This window comes from Castor canadensis, chromosome 4, assembly GCF_047511655.1.
Source record: "Castor canadensis chromosome 4, mCasCan1.hap1v2, whole genome shotgun sequence".
Classification (NCBI taxonomy): Eukaryota; Metazoa; Chordata; class Mammalia; order Rodentia; family Castoridae; genus Castor; species Castor canadensis.
The window spans coordinates 56,514,897-56,534,973 of NC_133389.1; the positions used below are offsets into that span (position 1 = coordinate 56,514,897).

The window sequence follows — 20,077 nt, forward strand, 5'->3', positions numbered from 1 at the left end:
GTTGGAGCCAGAATTCTATCTCAAAAATGACTAATGACAAGGCCAGGTGCTGTGGCTCAAGCCTGTAATATCTAGTTTCTTAGGAGGTGGAGATCAGGAATTTCGAGGTTTGAGGCCAGCCCCTGGCAAAAAGTTTGTGATAAACCATCTCAGCCAACAAAAAGCTGGGTGTAATGGCACACACCTATTGTTCTAGCTACACAGGGAAGCACAAATAATAGAGGAGGGTCACAGTCCATGCCAGCCCAGGATTAAAGCAAAACCCTGTCTCAGAAATAACCAACACAAGGGGTTGGTATCATGGCTTAAGTGGTACAGGACCTGCCTAGCAAAGAAGGTCCTGAGTTCAACCTACCCCCCTGCAAAAAAAAAAATTCCAAAACAAAGTAGATGATTAATTATAAGGCTAGGATATATTGTTTCCCTACACCAACTCTAATGATCACCAGGATTATAGAGACTAAATAAAAAGTCAAACACTGTGTTAGATTGTTAAGCATAGCCACTCTCAAAAATACGATAAAATAGATATCTTTGAAAGAAATGATGGATGGGAGGTTCAATTCAAATAGTTTTATTGGAAATGTTGGTATAAATTCATTTTATGTATTCAGGAACCTCAGGCACTATATGATGAAATAAAAACCGTGCCAATTGCAAAGCTGGATAGAACAGTTCCTGAGAAAGCTGTTAGAAAATATGTAGAAGATGAAATGGCAAGGTAAGTTACATTTTAAGAAGCATGACAAAAATAAGAAATTCAAAGGGGATTGTAGTGCTGCTTTTAAGTATTTTTGCGTATGCCTTCCATTATAGTGGTTGTAGTTTTAAGATGGTGTATATATTGAGGTGAACCTCTTGACATTAAATATTGGTATGTCTAGTTAAAAAAACAGAAACTTTGATTAGTAAAAAAAAGAAGGAAATTTTACATATCTAAAGTGTCATGTTCATAAAGCATTTTAGAAAACAATTTACTTTGGCTTACAGCTAAATAAAAATTGTAGTACTTATTGGGTAGTAAAGATCAGTATAAAGAAGGCTGGCATCATGGCAGCCACCAAAATCCCAATTCTTGGGAAGATGAGGCAAGAGGATTGCAAGTTTGAGGACAGCCTGGGTTACATCTCATGAGACCCTGTCTCCAAAAAGCAAAAGAAAAAGTTAAAAGGAAATAGAAAAGCAAAATTCCATTCTGAGATCTGTTTTTATACCTAATGATGCATTTTGTTTTCTACTAAATTTTTCTTGAGTTTCTTCTATATTCCAAATGTAACTTGCACTATAAACAAACAAAAATCCAAAAAGTTGACAACTTCTGTGTTATAATATCAAGAGCTTTTGTGTTGGTTCTTCAGTTGTCATAGAAAGATTAAAAAGGAAAAAAAAATTAGTTGATTAGTCATGTAGATATAACCTTTCAAAATATATTACTGATAACTTTAACATTCTAGTTGCTTATACATTTCTAATTAAGACCATAATTAACAAAGTTCATGAAACATTAATATTCTGGTTTCATAATAGGCTCCCTGATAGATTGTCAGTAACTTGGCCTGAAGGAGATGAATTATTGCCTAATGAGATTAAGCCTGCTGGAACCCCCATTGGTATGTTGCTGTTGTTTTCTAATATCAAAAATGCATTTATTTTGTCTTAACATGTAATGCGAAGACCCAGCAGATTGTTTATGTGTAATTAAGATACTCTTTCTTTTAATTTTAAACTCATAGGTGCGTTAAGAATTGAAATATTGAATAAAAAAGGGGAAGCAATGCAAAAGCTTCCAGGAACAAGTCATGGAGGGTCTAAGAAACTCCTAGTTGAGCTTAAAGTTATATTACACAGTAAGTAAACAAACTAATTCGGGTCTTTAGTATCCATTTGGATACTAAATTTTTTGTATGATTAACTTCTTTTTATGTTGGCTTACTTTTATTAGCACATACTAATTGTACAGAAGGGTTTCTTTGTGATTTCAATACATGCATATAATGCACTTTGGAAATATTTGCTTTCCCCCTTTATTACTCTTTCTTATCTCTCACTCCCCTTACTTTTTTTAAATAACAGTTTTAAAGGGTTTCATTGTTTGCATATAATGTACAGCGATTATTCACCATCACTCCATCACCCTCTCCTTCTGCTCTCCCCACCTCAGTGATTTCCCCCATAACAGTCTTCCTTTTACATTCATGTCATTTTTTTTATTAGATCTAGATTCTGCATACAAATTATGTGGTTAATTTCTGTTACTACTTCTGACCATTTAGTTTTCACAGCACCATCTGCTGTCCTTTCCTTATTGAATGGTCTTGGCACCCTGTTGACAATCAGTTGACTACATGTGTAAGGACTAACTCTGTGTGTGCGTTTGTGTGTGTGTGTGTGTGTTGGATTCTTTAGGGTGTTTTGCATTGATGATCATGTTATCTATGAACAGATATAATTTTACTTCTTTTATTCCAAATAGGTGCTTTTTTTTTTTCTTACTTAATTGTTCTAGGTAGGACTTCCATTAATATGTTAAAGTGGTAAAAGCAGTCATTGTTACCCTGTTCCTGATCTTTGTCTTTCACTGTTGAGTCTATGTTAAGTATGGTTTTTATATAAGGCCCTTATCATGTTGAGGAAGTTCCTTTCTCTTTTTGTTTTTTGTTTTAGTTTTTAAATTAATTTTTGCAATACTGGTACTTGACTAGCACTTGCTAGGGCTGCACTTTATCACTTGAGCCATGCCCCCAGCCTTTTTTTGCTTTAGTTATTTTTCAGAAAGTTTTCTCATTTTTGCCAAGGGTTAGCCTTAGCCTGCAGTCCTCTTACCTATGGCCTCCCAGGTAGCTGAAATCACAGGCACATGCCACCACGTCTGGCTCACTTATTAAAAGGTGTCTTTCTCACTTTTTGCCCAAGGCTGGCTTCAAACTCTGATCCTCCTAATATCCCCCTCTTGAGTAGCTGTGCTTCTGGGCAGGAGACCGTGCCCAGCCAGGAAGTTGCTTTTACTTCCTTGTTTATTTGTTGTTTTAATCATGAAAAAATTATTTTGTCAACTGCTCTTTTTTTCTGGCAGTACTGGCATTTGAATTCTGGGTCTCATGCTTGCTAGGCAGATGCTCTGCCACTTCAGACATTTTGCTAGCCCTTTTTTATGTTGGGTATTTTTGAGATAGGGTCTTATGAACTGTTTGCTAGGGCTGGCTTTGAACTGCAATCCTCTGGTCACTGCCTCCTGAATAGCTATGATTATAGGCGTGAGCCACCAGCACCTGGTTTCAAATGCTTTTTCTGCATCAGTTTAGTCCATTACCATTGCCCCCCCAATCCTTTTTTTAATGAGGTATAGTACATGGATAGGCTTTCATTTGTTGGACTGCCCTTGCATTCTGGAAATAAATCCCACTTGGTTGTTGTGTGTCCTTTAAAAAATACTGTTGAATTTGATTTACTAGCATTTTGTTGAGAATTTTTACATTAGCATTCATAAGAGATAATTGATCTGTACTTTTCTTATGATGTCTTTTTCTGGCTTTGGTATTAGGCAGTGCTGAGTTCTTAATTTTTTGGAAGAATGTGAGAAGGATTGGTGTTGCCATTTATTTTTCTTTTTACTTTTTTGGTGGGATGGGATTTGAACTCATGACTTCCCACTTGCTAGACAGGCGCTCTGTGACTTGAGATACTCTGTCAACCCTTTTTTGTGTTGAGTATTTTCCAGATAGGATCTCATGAATTATTTGCCTGGGTTGGCTTCAAACTACAATCCTCCTGATATTGCCTCCCAAGTAGGTAGAACTACAAGGGTGAGCCACTGGCGCCCGGTTTCCGTTCATTTCTTAATCTCTTGTAAGCAGTCTACCACCAAGTCCCATTCTAAAATTTATTTTTCTTATGACCCATCCAAGTCCAAATCATCATGATCTGTCATCTAAACCACTTAGCTACCTCTTGGAGACCTCACAACCATTCTTGCTCCAGTTTATTTCCTTCACTGTACCCCAATATGATTTCAAAAAATTGCTCATCTGTTTATGTCACTCTCTTGTTTTATATTATTTCACTTTTAGTGACATAGATTACTGGTCATATCTCTGCAAGACTCCACATATGATCTGTCCCTTCCTGTCTTTTCAACTTCGTTTCATCCTCACTTACCATATTCCTGAGTGTAGTGGCTTTCTTTTAGTTGCCATAGAAGCCAAGTTTTCCCATCTCTGGACCAAATTTTGTTATTTCTTTTGTGTGTCTGCTCTGTAGGTTAGGGTTGACAAACTGTTTGTAAGAATCAGGCAGTAAATGTCTACACTTTGAGGGCCTTAAGTTTTTTGTCATAAATACTTAAATCTGTCACTGTAAAATGTACAGAGCTGTGGACAGTGTAGTAGCTTGTTGATCTCCTTGCTCTGAATGATAAGAACTCAAACCAGTCATGGTCTTGCACAGTATGCAGTTCCAGCACTCAGGACGCTGAGGTGGGAGGATCATTTAAGTCCAGGAGTTTGAGACCAGCCTGGGTAACATTAGTATGAGACCCCCCCATCTCAAGGAAAAAAAGAAAAACCAAAGATAAAAACTCCTTGAAACCAAGTATGTTGTTTGTTTTCTTAATGTTTTTCTGGTGCTACACACATAAGTTATTAGTACATATTAACTAATAAACATTTATTGAACAAATCCATAAAAAATTTACAAGTTGCTCGATCTTTTTAGAAAACTTTTTTCTTTTTGGAGACAGATCTTGCTATGTAGCCCAGGTTGGCCTGCAACTCATGAATCTCCTGCCTCCACGTCTCAAGTGTTGGGATTATACATGAGCTCCACCACTCCTTACTTGTACTATTTATAAACTAAAATTTTAATTTTGAATGAAATAATCAAAGATGTAGATAAATAATGAGTCCTGATAAGTTGATTAACCCAGTTTAACATTTGTCAAATACTTGGCTTCACTTGATTGAAGTGTTCTTTCTTTGTGGTTTTTGAAGTCCAAATGCATGTCTCTCTTGTTGTTTTGTTTTGTTTTTGCTTATTTGTTTTAGCCAGGCCTCAGTATGTTGCCCCGCTAGCCTTGAACTCACTGTATGTAGCCCACGCTGGCTTCAAATTTTCAGTCCTCTTGCCTCAGCTAGAATTACAGGCTTGCACCACCATGTCAGGCCAGCAAGTTCATCTCTTAGATACTTTCTTATTTAGTTACAATTCAGTTATCACAGTCATTTCTTAGTACTTAGTCCAGCTCACATTTCCGTGATTTGCTAAACTGATACACTCTTACAGTTGTTTCAGGGGCATCAGGCACATGCATTACATTTAGTTACATCTTGTCTTTTAAGTCTCTCTCAGATTAGGAGCCTAATCCCTTGTTTTATATAGTGTTTCATATATTTCTGTTTATTTCCTTAGAATGTTAAAGAGGAAAACAAACCATTTTTGCTTCTGTGCACATAGAACACTTCTTATCAATTATGTGTTGTTATTTTTCCCACATTGTCTAGTTTCCTATTCTGGCATTACCTGCCCATTTGGGACAGACCTCACTGGTTAAGAACTCATTACTGTAAGATTGCCCAGTTCAGATGCCCATCCCTAGTCAGGCCTCCTTAGAATCCCCTCCTTAGATATGATGCTTTCCTAGAATGGCTTACAGAATTCAGGAAAACATGTAACTTACATTTATTCATTTACTGTAAAGAATACAACTCAGGAATAGTCAAACAGATGTATAGGGCAAGATAAGGAGGAGAGACATGAATGGAGCTTCCATGTCCTCCATGTGAACCATCCTCCTTTCCCTTGGGGTTTCACCAGCCCAGAAGCTCTCTGAGCACCTTCCTTTAGGGTTTTTATGGAAGCTGCATTATGGTAGGCATGGTAGATTAATTCACTTCCCATTGGTTATTAAATTCAATATTCAATACATTTTCTCTCCACCTATACCAGGCGGGGTGTTGTAGGTGAAATTTCAATTCTAATAGCATGGTACATTACCATGGAACTAGCCCTCTACCATTAGATACTTTCCAAAAGTCACGTTATTAACAAACTCAGGTGTGAGTCCAAGGGGCTTATTATGAACAACAGAAGACACTTCTGTCACAGTCAACACTCAGAAATCCAAGAGTTTTAGGAGCTCTGTAATAAGAATTAGAGGAAGACCAAGTATGCACTCTGCCCTCTGTGTATCCCTGGTTCCACATCTGCTGATTCAACTAAGTTAGGATTGAAAAGATTTGAGGAAGAAAAAAAGTTGCATCTATACTGAACATGTACAGCCTTTTTTTTTTTTTCTTGTCGTTATTCCTTAAACAATACAATGTAACAAGGATTTACATAGTATTTACACTGCATTCAGTATTACAACTAAGATGATTTAAAGGATATAAGCGGTTAAGTTATATTCAAATACTGTGTCATTCTATGTAAGGGACCTGAGTATTTACAAAATGTTAACCTGCAGGCTTTGGCTGAGGTTCTGGAGCCAAGCCCCACCAGATACTAAGGGATGACTGTATTTGTTTCTTATTATATTACAGTATCACAGATGCCATTTTTCTTATTCCATTATTTGTGATACTTCCTGCAAAGTGAAAGTTAGCTCTAAACACTTGATTAGATTTAGGTTCCTTCCCCACTTCCAAGAATGAATCAATATTTTACAGGTAATCTGTGTTTATTTTTTTGGTGGAGCCAGGGTTTGAACTCAGCCCTCTACCTCTTGAGCCACTCCTCTGTTCCATTTTGCTACTTGGCAGACTGAGATTAGGAGGATCGATGTTTGTGAGAACCCCATCTCCAAAATAAGGATGAACTGGTAGGGTGTCTCAACTGGTAGAGCGCCTGCTTTGCAAACCCAAAATCCTGAGTTCAAACCCCAGTCCTATCAAAAAAAAAAATAGGAGCAAAATGTACAACAAATAAAGATACCTGCATTTGATGCCAGTGTGACATCTCTTGCTTATATTTTGTGTTCATTTTCTCAAAGCAGTATTTTTTCTATTTTACTAAGCTTCAAGTGGAAATAAAGAAATCATTTCACATATAAGTCAGCATGGAGGAAAATGGCCTTACTGGTTCAAAAAAATGGGTGAGTTGTTATTCTCAATATTACAAAAATACATTGGGGCCTGGGGATATAGTTTAGTGGTAGAGCACCTGCTTTGCTTGTGTGAGCCCTTGGGTTTGATCCTCAGCTATATACTACTACTAATAATATAATGCTTAGCATGGTGGGTCATACCTGTAGTTCCAGCAACTCATCAGAGGAAGGATCACTTCAATGCACTTGTCGAGACCAGGGAGACCCCCCACATCTCACTAAAATATTATGCATAAATCAGGATTATATTGACATGACTTTTAATTTCTTCTTAATTTATCCAGAAAATATTCAAAAGTTGGGGAATTACACATTGAAATTACAAGTTGTATTGAATGAAAGTAATGCAGACACTTATGCAGGAAGACCACTACCATCTAAAGCAATTAAATTTTCTGTTAAAGGTAAGCACAACACTAATATATGATTATGTATGCTAAAGGGGGCATTTGTTTTTAATTATTTTATTTTTTAATTATCATACAGTACAATATTTCATTGTGATAGTTCAATACATGTATACAGTGTACCTTGATCAATATTACCCTAAAGGTGGCATTTCTTTTTTTTATACTGTGCCTCCCACACTAAGTCTTCATAAAGGTGGCATTTTAAATCAGGGGGGAGAAGGTTGATAAATCCAGTTAAAGATGTTTACTTGATTTTTAAATGGTTTTTACTTGTACTTGATAATCTTGTTCCTTCTTAATTTTGATGATGTCATTCTTTTTCTACTTTCCATTGTTGCTGATAAAGTCTAAAACTATTCTGATTACTGATCCTTTGCATGACCTCAGGTATGTGGGGAACTTTCCTCCCCAGTTTCTGAAATTTTAAATTACATGACTAGATGCATCTGTTTCCAGATGCTGTGTACCTCATCATACCCTTTTGGTCTGGAAGCTTCTGTTTTATTTTCTAGCAATTCATTTATTTTAATTTTTGGTGATACTGGGGTTTGGACGCAGAGCTTTGCACTTGCAGAGCCAGTGCTCTTATTACTTGAGTCACACCTCCAGTCCATTTTGCTCTGGTTATTTTTTGGAGATGAGTCTCCAGAACTGTTTGCCCATGCTGGCCTCATACCTTGATCCTCCTGATCTCAGGTGTAAGTCATTGGTGCCTGCCTGTTTTCTAGTAATTCTTCTCGAATTAGTTGATTTTTTACACTCTTCTCTTCTTCTAACTCCTTCTAAAGTATTTTATATTAAGTTGTTGGATGGGGGCAGGGGGAGAAATGAACCAAGCCTTGTATGCACATATGAATAATAAAAGAAAAATGAAAAAAAAAAAAAAGTTGTTGGAGCTCCTGACTAGTGTACTAGTTTCTTTTTTCCATATTCCATTTCTTGATTTTAATTTTCTACTTTTTATGTGTGATTATCTTAACATTCTATCTATACATTCTATTATATTTTTGCTTTCTGTTTACATTTTGTAGTTTCTAAAATTCCTTTTATTATCTGCTTATTCTCTTCTTGAAGCATTTGGTTCCTATTCCATGGATTCAGTATCCTATGGGGACATTAATAGTATGCACATATGAATAATAAAAGAAAAATGAAAAAAAAAAAAAAATTTGTTGGAGCTCCTGACTAGTGTACTAGTTTCTTTTTTCCATATTCCATTTCTTGATTTTAATTTTCTACTTTTTATGTGTGATTATCTTAACATTCTATCTATACATTCTATTATATTTTTGCTTTCTGTTTACATTTTGTAGTTTCTAAAATTCCTTTTATTATCTGCTTATTCTCTTCTTGAAGCATTTGGTTCCTATTCCATGGATTCAGTATCCTATGGGGACATTAATAGTAGGGGTTTTTCTTGACTTTTTCACTTAACCGTAGTCTGTTCTTCCATGTTGCTTTTTTCTGTTTCCTCTTGAGTGTTTGATATTAGATCCTCTCATACATGACTAGTCATTTGCTTACATTTAAAAAGAGCAAACTTGGAAACATGTATTTCTTTGGGAAATTACATTATGAGAATTTTTTAGGTCTTTTCTCTTTTTGACAGTTCAGATTCCCAAGAGTGGAGACTTCACGCTTCTCTTAGGAAGGTAGCAGCCTGGCTGCCAGCCTTTTGGGAGCCAAGCTGCAGAAGACTGTTGGGGGAAGGGGAGAGGTCTGATTTTCATATATGATCTTTCAGTTGATTTTACAGTTATTTCTTTTTGTATGTATTAGTCTACCTTGCTCTTTTCACATTGAAACATATTTGATGGTACAAGATTGCTGCAGTTTAATCAATTTCCTATTGAATTATTTATTGTTTCCCGTTTTTTTGTTATGAAAATAAGGATGCCTTGTGTACATATGCTAGAATTTCTCTAGGGTGAATACCAAGAATTCCCAAAAGACTACTATGTTACCCTCACCAACAGACTAAGAGAATTCATTTCCCACATGCTTCTTAATTGGCAGCTAAATGATTTCTCTAATTCCTAGGTTGTGCACCTTTTCTAGCCTTTATTGGATATTGTATGTCACTTGAACTCATGGTTATTTATAGTGCCCATTTTAATAGTTTAAAAGCTGTGGTTTTTTATTTTAAGTTTGTGTCCACCTGGAGGTCTTATTAAAGCACAGCCTGCTGGGTCTTACCTCTAGAGTTTCTGATACAGCATCTTTAAGGGTGTTCCCTAATATTTGCGTTTCTTTTCTTTTTTTAGCAAAGAAGATTACATTTATTTGGGGCTAGTTTGGATTGAAATCCAGGAATACAGTCTCAAGCAGTCTTAAAAATGTGCTCCATAAAATACATTAAGTTTCCAGGGGATAACCAAAACTACTAGACTGGAGAGTATACTTTGAGAATACCTGCTTTAGGGCTGGGGTGTAGTTCAGTGGTAAAGTATGAGTTTAGTGTATGTTAAGGCCCTGGGTTCAATCCCTAGCACTGAAAGAGAATGAGGTTGAGAGAGAAAGAAAGAAAGAGAGGGATTGAGAGAAAGAGAAAGAAGCTGGTATATGGGACATTTTAATTGTATTCTAACTTTTATTTCTGCATTGCATTTGTTGCATATATTTTCATGTCTTTTAAATTCATCAAATCCTTTTATAGTTACTGAGTATTATGTTTTGCTTAGAAGCTCTCCTACAAGGTTGTAAACATTCTTCATTATATTCTAATAATTTCATGGTTTAGAAACACATTTTTTTCTACTTTTTGAGTTTTACTTTTACCTGTGGTGCAAGGTGTGAAGTTCTAACTTGTATTTTCCCATGTAGATTGTTGGTACTATTTAAATGTTTGCCATCTTTATCATAGTGTAACTTCCCATGTATGATTGGGTCTGTTTCTGACCCTCAATGAATTTTCTGTCCACAGAATTTGTTTTTCATTTTATTTTTGTCTTTGTTAAAGAGGGCAAACCAGAGAAATTCTCTTTTGGTCTTCTGGATCTTCCTTTACGTGTTGGAGTTCCATTTAATATCCCTTTGGAGTTTCAGGATGAATTTGGTCATACTACTCAACTAGTAACTGATATTCAGCCAGTTCTTGAAGCAAGGTAATGTGAAATATCAGTTTGTATTTGTTTTTTTCATATTTACTAAGCATTTACTCTTCTTTATTAAGCTTATTTATGCAAGGTGAAATTCACTATTGTCATTTAAAATGCTTAAGTGAATTCTATGCTATCTGGAGCTTTATTTGGCTCCAGGCTACCTTCTGTGACTACAATGTCACATATAAATTACTTTAGTAGTTTAGCAGTTCTGTTGCTACTGTTTACTTAGGAGTTTTAGCCTTTTAAAGTTAGTGTTATTGCAATTTATCTTGGTATTCTAAAAACCATAAAAAATGAAGTTAGTTTTTTCCATGGATATTTGAGTCCTTTCTTTCTTAAAATTTTCTTTTACTTAATAGCTTCTTTAGAATATGATTAGTCTACATTAAGAAAAAGTGCTGTAGCTACTTAGAAGGCAGAGATCAGGAAGATCGTAGTTCAAAGCCAGTGTTGGGCAAATAGTTTGTGAGACCCTGTCTTGAAAATACCCAACACAAAAAAGGGCCGGCACAAGTGATAGAGCCCCTTGCCTAGTAAGTGTGAGGTCCTGAATTCAAAACCCAGTGCCACCCAAAAGAAAAGAAAGGGAACACTCTGGCCAGGCGTCAGTGGCTCACATATGTAATCTTATCTACTTGGGAGGCTAAATTGGGAGGATCACAGTTCAAGGCCAGCCCAAACAGTTTGCAAAACTCCATCTCCAAAAACTAACCAGAGCAAAATGGTCTGGAGGTGTGACTCAAGCAGTAGAGCACTTGCTTTGCAAATGTGAAGCCCTGAGTTCAAACCTAAGATCCACCAAAGAATAAAAGAAAAAGCTCTGAGAAACTTCACCACCATGTCTTTTTGAGATGGTTAAGAAATGCCTCATAAGTCTTAAGAGGGTGAGTTGTAGTTCTTCTTAACAATTGTTTTATAAATGCTAAGTCCTTTTTTTTTTTTTAATTGACTGCCAAATTTGTGGTTTTGTGCCTGTGTTTTCTTTTGTTCGTTTGCAGTACTGTGGATTGAACCTGTAACTTTCTGTATGCTAGGCAAATGCTCTATCACTGAGCTACATCTCTGGCCCTATGCTCATTAGTTTCTCTGTATTTTTTTCTCTTTGTAGTGGAATCATGTTACTATTTTCATCATTTGAACATGTATTTTAGGCACCTGGTAGCTGGAGCTATAAAAGTGAATAAGGACATTTGTCCGCTAGAAGCTCACAGCCTAGTGAGACAGATAGTGCTGTTTCAAGAATATGCCATAGTTAAGTTCCTGAAAAGTAAAACATAGTTATAAAAAATATTTTTTAAAAATGCTCATAATTTTATGTTCCTTTAAGTTCCAAAGCATTTCTTGTTTTAGTTTGTTGTGGTACTGGGGTTTGAACTCAAAGCCTTGCACTTCCCACACAGACACTGCCACTTGAGCCATGCCCCCAGCCCTTTCTGCTTTTAGCTCATTTTTCAGATTGGATCTCATATTTTTACCCAGGCTAGTCTTAGCCTATAATTCTCCTGCCTTCCCCTAAGTAGCTGGTATTACAGGTATCCACCACCATGCCCAGCTCTTCCTGTCTATTTGACATATTGAAGTTTTTAAATATTAAACAGAAGAGCTGAATACTGAAACATATTTATTTATTTAAATAATAAAACATTGGAAGTATCTAGTATAGTCACAAATGGATATTATTAGTGCTTCAGTCTTTGCCTATTATCTGTTATAGCTTACATCTTATCTTGGTAGGATATTCTTACATGTGAAGTCTGATACATGCATACATAATTATATTTTAAGATTTGGGACGTTAAAAAAATCTTGGTGCCACAGTGATGAGAATTTATCTTCAGTAAAGTAAGAGCATTGAATGGGTGGCGTTCTTTCCCTCTTTCCATTTTCAGTGTTACCTATCTGGCTGTCTGTTGTCTTATCTGTTTATTGATTTATTTGGCTGTACTGGGGTTTGAACTCAGGGCCTTGTGTTTGCTAGGCAAGTGTTCTGCCATCTGAGCAATGCTCCCCAGCCTATGTATATTGCTTAAGAAATCAAAGATTGGTAAGGATTTTTATAAAACAGAGGGTTCCCTCTTCTCCCCATTCTATCCATGATCTGTTTCTAAGAATGTTTTTCAATTCTCGATTTTTTTGGCAATTACTGCTATATTTCTATATTGCTACTCGACTCTTCAGTTGTTGATAGTATCTCTTTACTTACGTCTGTGGAAGATGAGGGCACACTCATTTTTTTACCAACTCCAGTAAGTGACTTTCGCTTTGCATGGTGGCAAATGTCTATAATCCCAGCACTTGTGAGGCTGAGGTAAGAAAATTAAAAACTGGAAGCTAACCTGGGCTGTGTATTGAGACTCTATCTCAAAATACAAACAAAAGTATTTTTTGCACTCCTCCATTCTTTAGCAAATTTATATTGTAGTTTGATCAGAACTTAGTATTTGTTATAATGATATAAATTCTAATCACTTTTTTTTGCAACTTCATTACTGTACTTGTTTCTTTGCTAAGCTTATTACAAATTAAACCCAAAACTCCCTGCCAATTATCTACTCTTCTTAAGATATTTTCATGCATCGGTAAGCTTATCAGTTTCACGTCCTTGGACATAATCTCTTTTTGAGTTTGTGATGAGCTCCAGCCTGGAGTGTTTGTCCCTGTGTTTTACAATTATTCTGTAATCTTTCTCCACCTTCATCTATAGGAGTTACCTTGTCTTTCTTCTGTATTGGGTTTTGGGGAAAAAGAATTAGACACAAGACCTGTTTCCAACCCAGGAAACCTCTGCATAAAGTTTAAAAGAGAAATAAAATAGTCTTATTGTTGAATAAACATTAAACCAGCATGATCACATATAAGCTGTTTAATATAAGCTATTTAAAGAGATGTGTAAAGATTAAAGGAATCTTACTGTTTTATGTAGCTAAGTAGATACAACCCATTACATTCAGGTTTTTGAGACAACATTGTTAGCAGATTATTGACACCCAGCACTTTTCTGAGTCTCAAACAAAACATGAGGTGTATGGCTATAGGAAAGTGGGTAGTAAAGAAAGGCATAGGAGTACAACAGTAGGCAGAGACCAAGTGAAATCAGAAACACTGAGCTTTAGATTTATAAAAGAAACAAAGGACCCTAACATTGAGTACTAGACAACATGGTAGGTAGGGAAAGGGGAAAATCTCCTTCAGTGGGGCTTTAAGCAGAAGAGCAAAGGAAAGCCTCTGTGAGCTACACAGGTACATAGTCTGGCACTCTACAAATCTGTAATCCATGCAGCAAGCTGATGCTGGAGAAGGGCCTTCTTCACTTCTGGCTTGCTTATTGGTGTCTTATGGTCAAACCTTTTGGGCAGGGGGATCAGAAGCCCTGCATTTTTTTTTTATCTCCAGGGCACTGACTAAACCTCTTCTCTCCACTGACTAAACTAGCCACCAATCTGAGAATCAGTGTGGACCCAGGAAACTGGATATAGACTTGGGGACATAGGTCTACATGGTGGAAAGTGTGTTGTAGAGGAAAGCAGAGGATGATTTATGTGAGAACTGCAGCCCAACCTCTGGGAGAGAGACCAGCTATATGTGAATATGAGCTGAAGATAAGGCTGAGACAGAGACCAACCTGGATTGGGCATGCAGAATCACTCAGTGCCACCCTCTCCCTTCTAGCACAGATTGCTTTGGTCTGACTGTTTGCTACACACTTAAGAGCCACAGAGATATTTGGTGAAAATTCATGTACTGCTGTGGCATTTCCCACATCCACGAGAACACCTCTTGTGCAAGAGAGCATTGAACTAGGCAATTCATGTTCTCACCTGGTGAGAACAGTTTGAGGGTGGCTCCTACACTTGCAGTGCTGCCAGGACTGCATATGGAGAGTATTGATAGAATTCAGCCTAGCGCACTGGTTTTTGTATCTTGTGTACCCTGATGGGAAAACAGGGTAGGGCTCAGCCTCCAAAGAGTGCTTTTAATCTGATCTGTTTGGATCTCAGAGAATAAATTCACTCTCCCCACCCACACATGCATATACACAAGCCAAGTAAATTGCAAAAGGAAAAGCTCAGAATAAGAGGAAACCATGCCCATTCTACATCTCAGCAAGAAAGAAATATTGATTGGTCATTTTATTTTGTTTTCTCTCACTCTTCTCATCCCATGTACTTCTCTTCACTGTCTTGCTACTGCTTTTTTCCCTTTTTTTTCCTTGTCCCTCCTTTTTTAAAAAAAATATTTAATTGTTAGTATTTTTTTTTAATTTTTTTTTTTGTTTGGGGATATTTAAGTATGTCATAGAAAGGAACACAATGTCTACCTTTTTTTTTTCTTTTCTTTTAGTGCAGCTGGGGTTTGAACTCACAGTTTTGAGCTTGCAAAGCAACCACTCTACTGTTTGAGCCACACCTCTGGTTCAGAACTTTGTGTGTGTGTGTGTGTGTGGTACTGGGGCTTGAACTCAGGGCCTCATACATGCTAGCAGGCACTCTGCCAGTTGACCCTCCACTAGCCCTTCATCTTATTTTTATTCTCATTGTTTTTGTTTTGCTTTTTGAGACAAGATCATACTATGTATGTAGCTCAGGCTGGCCTCAAATTCATGGTCCTCTTACCTCAGCCCCAGAAGTGCTGGAATTACAGGCATGTACCACTATGCCTGACTGCCTTTAACAGTTTTAAAATTCCTTGTCCTAGAAGTATCTTAGCTCTTTTCTATTCTTACTGGGGGTATAGTTGTTTCTAAGATTTTTGTCATTTTGATTTGGTTTTGGAAACAAGGTCTCACTTGATAGTTTCAGGCTGTCCTTGATTTCTGTCTCTCAGGTGTTAGGATTATAGGCATGTACCACCATTCCTGGGTTCTAGTTGCTTTTCTTTTTTGGTATTATTTTTGTTACTGCAGTTCATTTCCTCTCCTACCTCCAAGTGGTAGTGAGGCTTGAGCCCTCAAAAGAAAGCTGCTCACTAATATTTCCCCATATAAAACGGGAAGAGATGACAAGTGCATAAAACACAATGAAGAAAGAAGAAATAACAAAAAGCAGGGCAATATGACCCCTCCAAAATTTCATAACTCCTTTAATAAATAAATCTAAGGATGTCAAAATGCCACATAAAGAATCCAAAAGTGTAGTTATAAAAATAGTCAATGATTTCTTAAGAGGAGAAAACTGAATAGATGAGTGAAAAAGTCCCTTCAACACTGATGAGAAATTCACCAAGGAGAGATTCTGAAGGAAAAAAAAACACCAACTGGAAATCTTCAAAATGAAAAGTTCAGTAAATCACATTTAAAAATGCAAGGGAAAGTATAACCCAGACACTAGTTGAAGCAGAAGAAAGAATATCAGTGATTGAAGACAGGATTAAGGAGTATTGCATTCAGATAGCAATAGAGGGGGGAGAAAAGCATTTGTGATCACAATTTTCTGGAACTCTGGGACATGATTAAGAGGCCAAACCTACAAACCTTTGATGTAGATGAAAGAGCTGAGATAAAATTAAAGGCATAGAAAACCTATTTGATGAAATTATAGCAGAAAATTTACCAAAACTAGAGGAGGGAATGGACATCCAAGTACAAGAGGTATTTGGAATTCCAAATAGACATGATTAGAAAAGTTAAAATGTAGTGCAGAATAAGAATGAACACTGAAAGCTGCAAGAGAAGTTCTGGGCTGGAGGTGTGGCTTAAGTTGTAGCGTGCCTGCCTTGAAAGTGTGAAGCCCTGAGTTCAAACCCTAGTACCACAAAAAAAAAAAAAAAAAAATAGAGTGAGAGAGAAAAGTGCCAAGTTATTTAAAAAGTGAACATCAGACTCCTCAGCAAAAACCATGAAAGGCAGGAAACCATGGAATGGTATATTGTAAGCCCTTATAGTAAATAACTGCTAACTAAGATTGCTTTATTTCCTTAAAATTGAAGGAGATACAGACTACATAATGAAATCCACCAAGCACTGTTTGAAAGAGAGGGGAAGAAGAGAGAAAAAATGAATATATAATGGAAGGGGTGAACTTGTTCAAGGTACACTGTATGCATGTATGGAATTTCACAGTGAAATCTTCCATTTCCAGGAAGGAAATGACAAAACACATATCGAGAGGGCCAGAAAGCTGATGACCAACTGGCAAAATTTTATTTTTCTCAGCAAGCTTTATACAAAAGAGGAAGAGACGTAAACATCAAAAACACTCCAGCCTAGTTACAACCTTTCTGTTTTGGCCACCCTGCATTCTTACTGCCAGTGTCTTTGATTAAGTATAAACTTCTTTTCAGTCAAGGGAAACCACTTAATGTTCCTTTCTACCATGATAGAGACATGGTGCACTTGCAGATTCCAACCTTGTCAAAATGCTGCTAAGCCACAGTGACCTTATCAGACTGTGGCTTTTGGTTCCCAACAGATATCCCCTTATATTATTAATATATGATAATTCAAAAATCTAAATATTGAAAGAGAAATCAAGATCTTCCAAGATAAGTACAAACTAAAACAATATAACAAAAGGCAGCATTGCAGAAGGTATTTGAAGAAATCCTGCACATAGATGAGAAAGAAAGGTTGTGACAATCACCAGAGCTTGGGAAAAAATGAATTTTGTGAGAATAGATGAAAGATGAATAAGTGAGAATTAGGAAAGATATCCATGTACTCAAACCAGAGTACTAAAAAAAAAAAAAAAAAAAAAGACTACAGGAATCAGCACATACGACTCTCAATTACCCTAAATAAAATGGTCTTTACTCTCCAATTAAAATACCCAGACTGGATGACTGGATTAAAACAAGATCCAACTGTGTTGTCTGCATGAAACATACCTCACTGGAAACAGCACATACAGACTGAAAGTGAAAGGATGGAAAATAATACACCAAGCAAATGCAGTCTGGAAGCAAGCAGTAGTAGGTAGATGCATATCCGACAAAGCAGACATCAAGCCAAAATTAGAAGAAATAAAGGTCACCGTATACTAATAAGGGGAATAATTTGTCAAGAAGACATAACAGTTATATTAGTTTATGCACCAAATGTTGACACATCCAATTTCACAAAAGATAAACACTAGTGGGTTGTGGATGTAGCTTAGTGGTAGAGTGGTAGAGTGTTTGTGTAACATGCCTGAGGCCTTGTGTTTGATCTCCAACAATGATCCAAATTCAGTAATAGTGACAGTTCAATACCTGACTAATCAAAGACATATCATCTAGACAAAAACTTAAGTTCAGAGTTAAACTACAGCATAGATCATATGGACTTAACAAGACATCTACAGAACATTCCATTCAACATTTGTAGATAGAATCAAGGATAAAAATAGCGTGATCGTTTCTATAAATTCAGAGGAAGCCTTTTATAAAATTTAGTGTCTTTTCATGATAAAAGTGAAGAAACTAGAAATAGAAGGATCATATCTTGGGTTAAAGGTGTGGCTTAAGTGGTGGAGTACCTGCCTAGCTACCGCAAGGTCCTGAGTTCAAACTCCAATACTGGGGCCGAGGGAGGGGGAAGATCAGCATAAATTTTGGATTATTTAGACGTTTTCTAAAATTGCATTTCAGTTTAAGGTGCCAGAATTTTTCTAAAATTCCACCAGGTGAAAAAATTCAAACAAATTCATAGTAAAGGCTTGAGGATATCCTTACACGTAGCCTATTTGAGCATTTCATTTTCTTAGGCCTGTGTACATGGTCTAGTAATGGGTTATTTCTTTATCTTTCTCTTTTTTTACTGTATGAGGTTTGAATTCAGGGTTTTGTGCTTGCTAGGTAGGTGCTCCACCATTTGAGCCATCCCCCCAGACCTTTTGCTTTAGTTATTTTTGTTGTTGTTGTTCTTGAATAGAGTATTGAAGTTTTGTCTGCCCAGCCTGGGCCATAATCCTCCTATGTATACCTCCCACATAGCTGGAAAGACAGATACACACCACCATGCCTCAGCTTTTACTGGTTGAGACACATTTTTTGCGCAGCCTGACCTCCAGTTGTGTCTTTCTGATTTTTGCCTCCCAAGTAGCTAAGATTAGAGGCATGAGCCATCACACCTGTCTACCATTGAATTATTTCTTACTCTTTCTAGTGGTGACGGTCTGGGGTGGTCTCACAGATAGGGAGATCAGCTGGAGACTTCTACCCCATTGTTTCTAGGTTCTTTGCCAGGAAAAAGAATTCAGAGATGAAACAAAGTTAAGGATTGGAAGGAAATTTTACCTCAGAGGGAAACTGTCTGCCAAAAGTTTTGGACAGCACAATTTTATGGTCAGGCTTAATAAAAGGGAGGATTAGTCATGAGCAGGGATTTCCAGAATAGAATTTGCTCCCCTTTTCTGTCTTTGCATGTGGCTTTTGATGTGTCATGACATCAGATGCATGATGGGAACAGCCAATTATGCAAGGCTAGTGATGTGAATGTCAGTAATGAAGCAAAGGGCAATTAGCAGTGGTTCTTCTTCAGCCATGTTGGTCCCAGCTGGTTCTGCACATGTTCTTAGTTTTCACTGTTTGATCAGGTACATGATGTTTTTCTTTGAGCAGTTCTGCTCTTATATCAGCCTTTAATCCACCATCAGTTGTCTTTCATTCTAGCCTGCTTCATTACCTTGTATCTTGTCAGTATTCAGTTTTTAATTTTAAAATAATCTATTGCATCATTCTCAGTGTTTAGTCTTATGATATCACTTATCAATAATTGTATCAATTTTCTCTTTAAAAGAAATTTGTGTGGCTAACATATGGTTGGTGCATGTTTGTAATTGCAGCTCTGGGGATGCTGAGATAGGAGAATTTCAAGTTCAAGGTCAGCCATGTTACATTAAGAAATCCTGTTTTAGAAAACTAAAAAATGAAAAAGAAATTTGTGGGAATTTGCTTCTCTTTATTTCTTATTTTAAAAAAATATTTTATTAGAAAAATAAACTAGATGCTAATGAAACATTTCCAACTTATTTGTAGGTAATGAGAATAAAGTTAAAATTTTTTTTTTCTAGTGGTTTATCTTTACATTATGAAGAAGTAACCAAAGGACCAAATTGTGTAATTCGGGGTGTTACAGCAAAAGGCCCTGTTAATTCTTGTCAAGGCAAGGTAAGCGTTGTCTATAAATGTTATAATACTTGTCTCTTACATGATTAAAATGAAATTGGGAATATAACGTTAATGACCTATTTTTGTAAACAACATGACAGACAGTAATATTGAACTGTTAAGAGTTAATCAGCATCATGAGGACTTACTAGTGACATCTGTAGGAAAAACTGCTGTACTTGTTTGAACATTTATGAATTAAATGTTTTTAAATTATCTTAATCTTGATCCACAGCCATTTTTTTCAACAGTATACTCTTTCTTTTTCTTTTCTACTTTTTTTTCATCCATTTGTTTCTTAGAACAAAAAAAAACAAGTAGCAACCTGAGAAACCTTAGCTCACATCTTTAAACATTTTGGTTTGGTATTTAGATAAAGAGAA

General features: G+C 36.5%; 1 protein-coding gene across 3 annotated transcripts in view; it reads left to right on the top strand.

Moving 5' to 3' along the window:
- The window catches only part of Smchd1 (structural maintenance of chromosomes flexible hinge domain containing 1), a 135,871-nt gene that overhangs the window by 44,354 nt on the left and 71,440 nt on the right, over positions 1-20,077 (top strand). For all 3 annotated transcript variants that reach the window (XR_012447116.1, XM_074070221.1, XM_074070222.1), the window contains 7 exons: positions 615-721; positions 1,528-1,610; positions 1,734-1,847; positions 7,007-7,084; positions 7,381-7,500; positions 10,466-10,610; positions 19,598-19,694. Coding sequence is in view for 2 of the 3 variants with exons in the window: in XM_074070221.1 (XP_073926322.1) it covers positions 615-721; positions 1,528-1,610; positions 1,734-1,847; positions 7,007-7,084; positions 7,381-7,500; positions 10,466-10,610; positions 19,598-19,694 (744 nt within the window). In the remaining variant the exon portion in view is untranslated. The remainder of the gene's footprint in view (positions 1-614; positions 722-1,527; positions 1,611-1,733; positions 1,848-7,006; positions 7,085-7,380; positions 7,501-10,465; positions 10,611-19,597; positions 19,695-20,077) is intronic.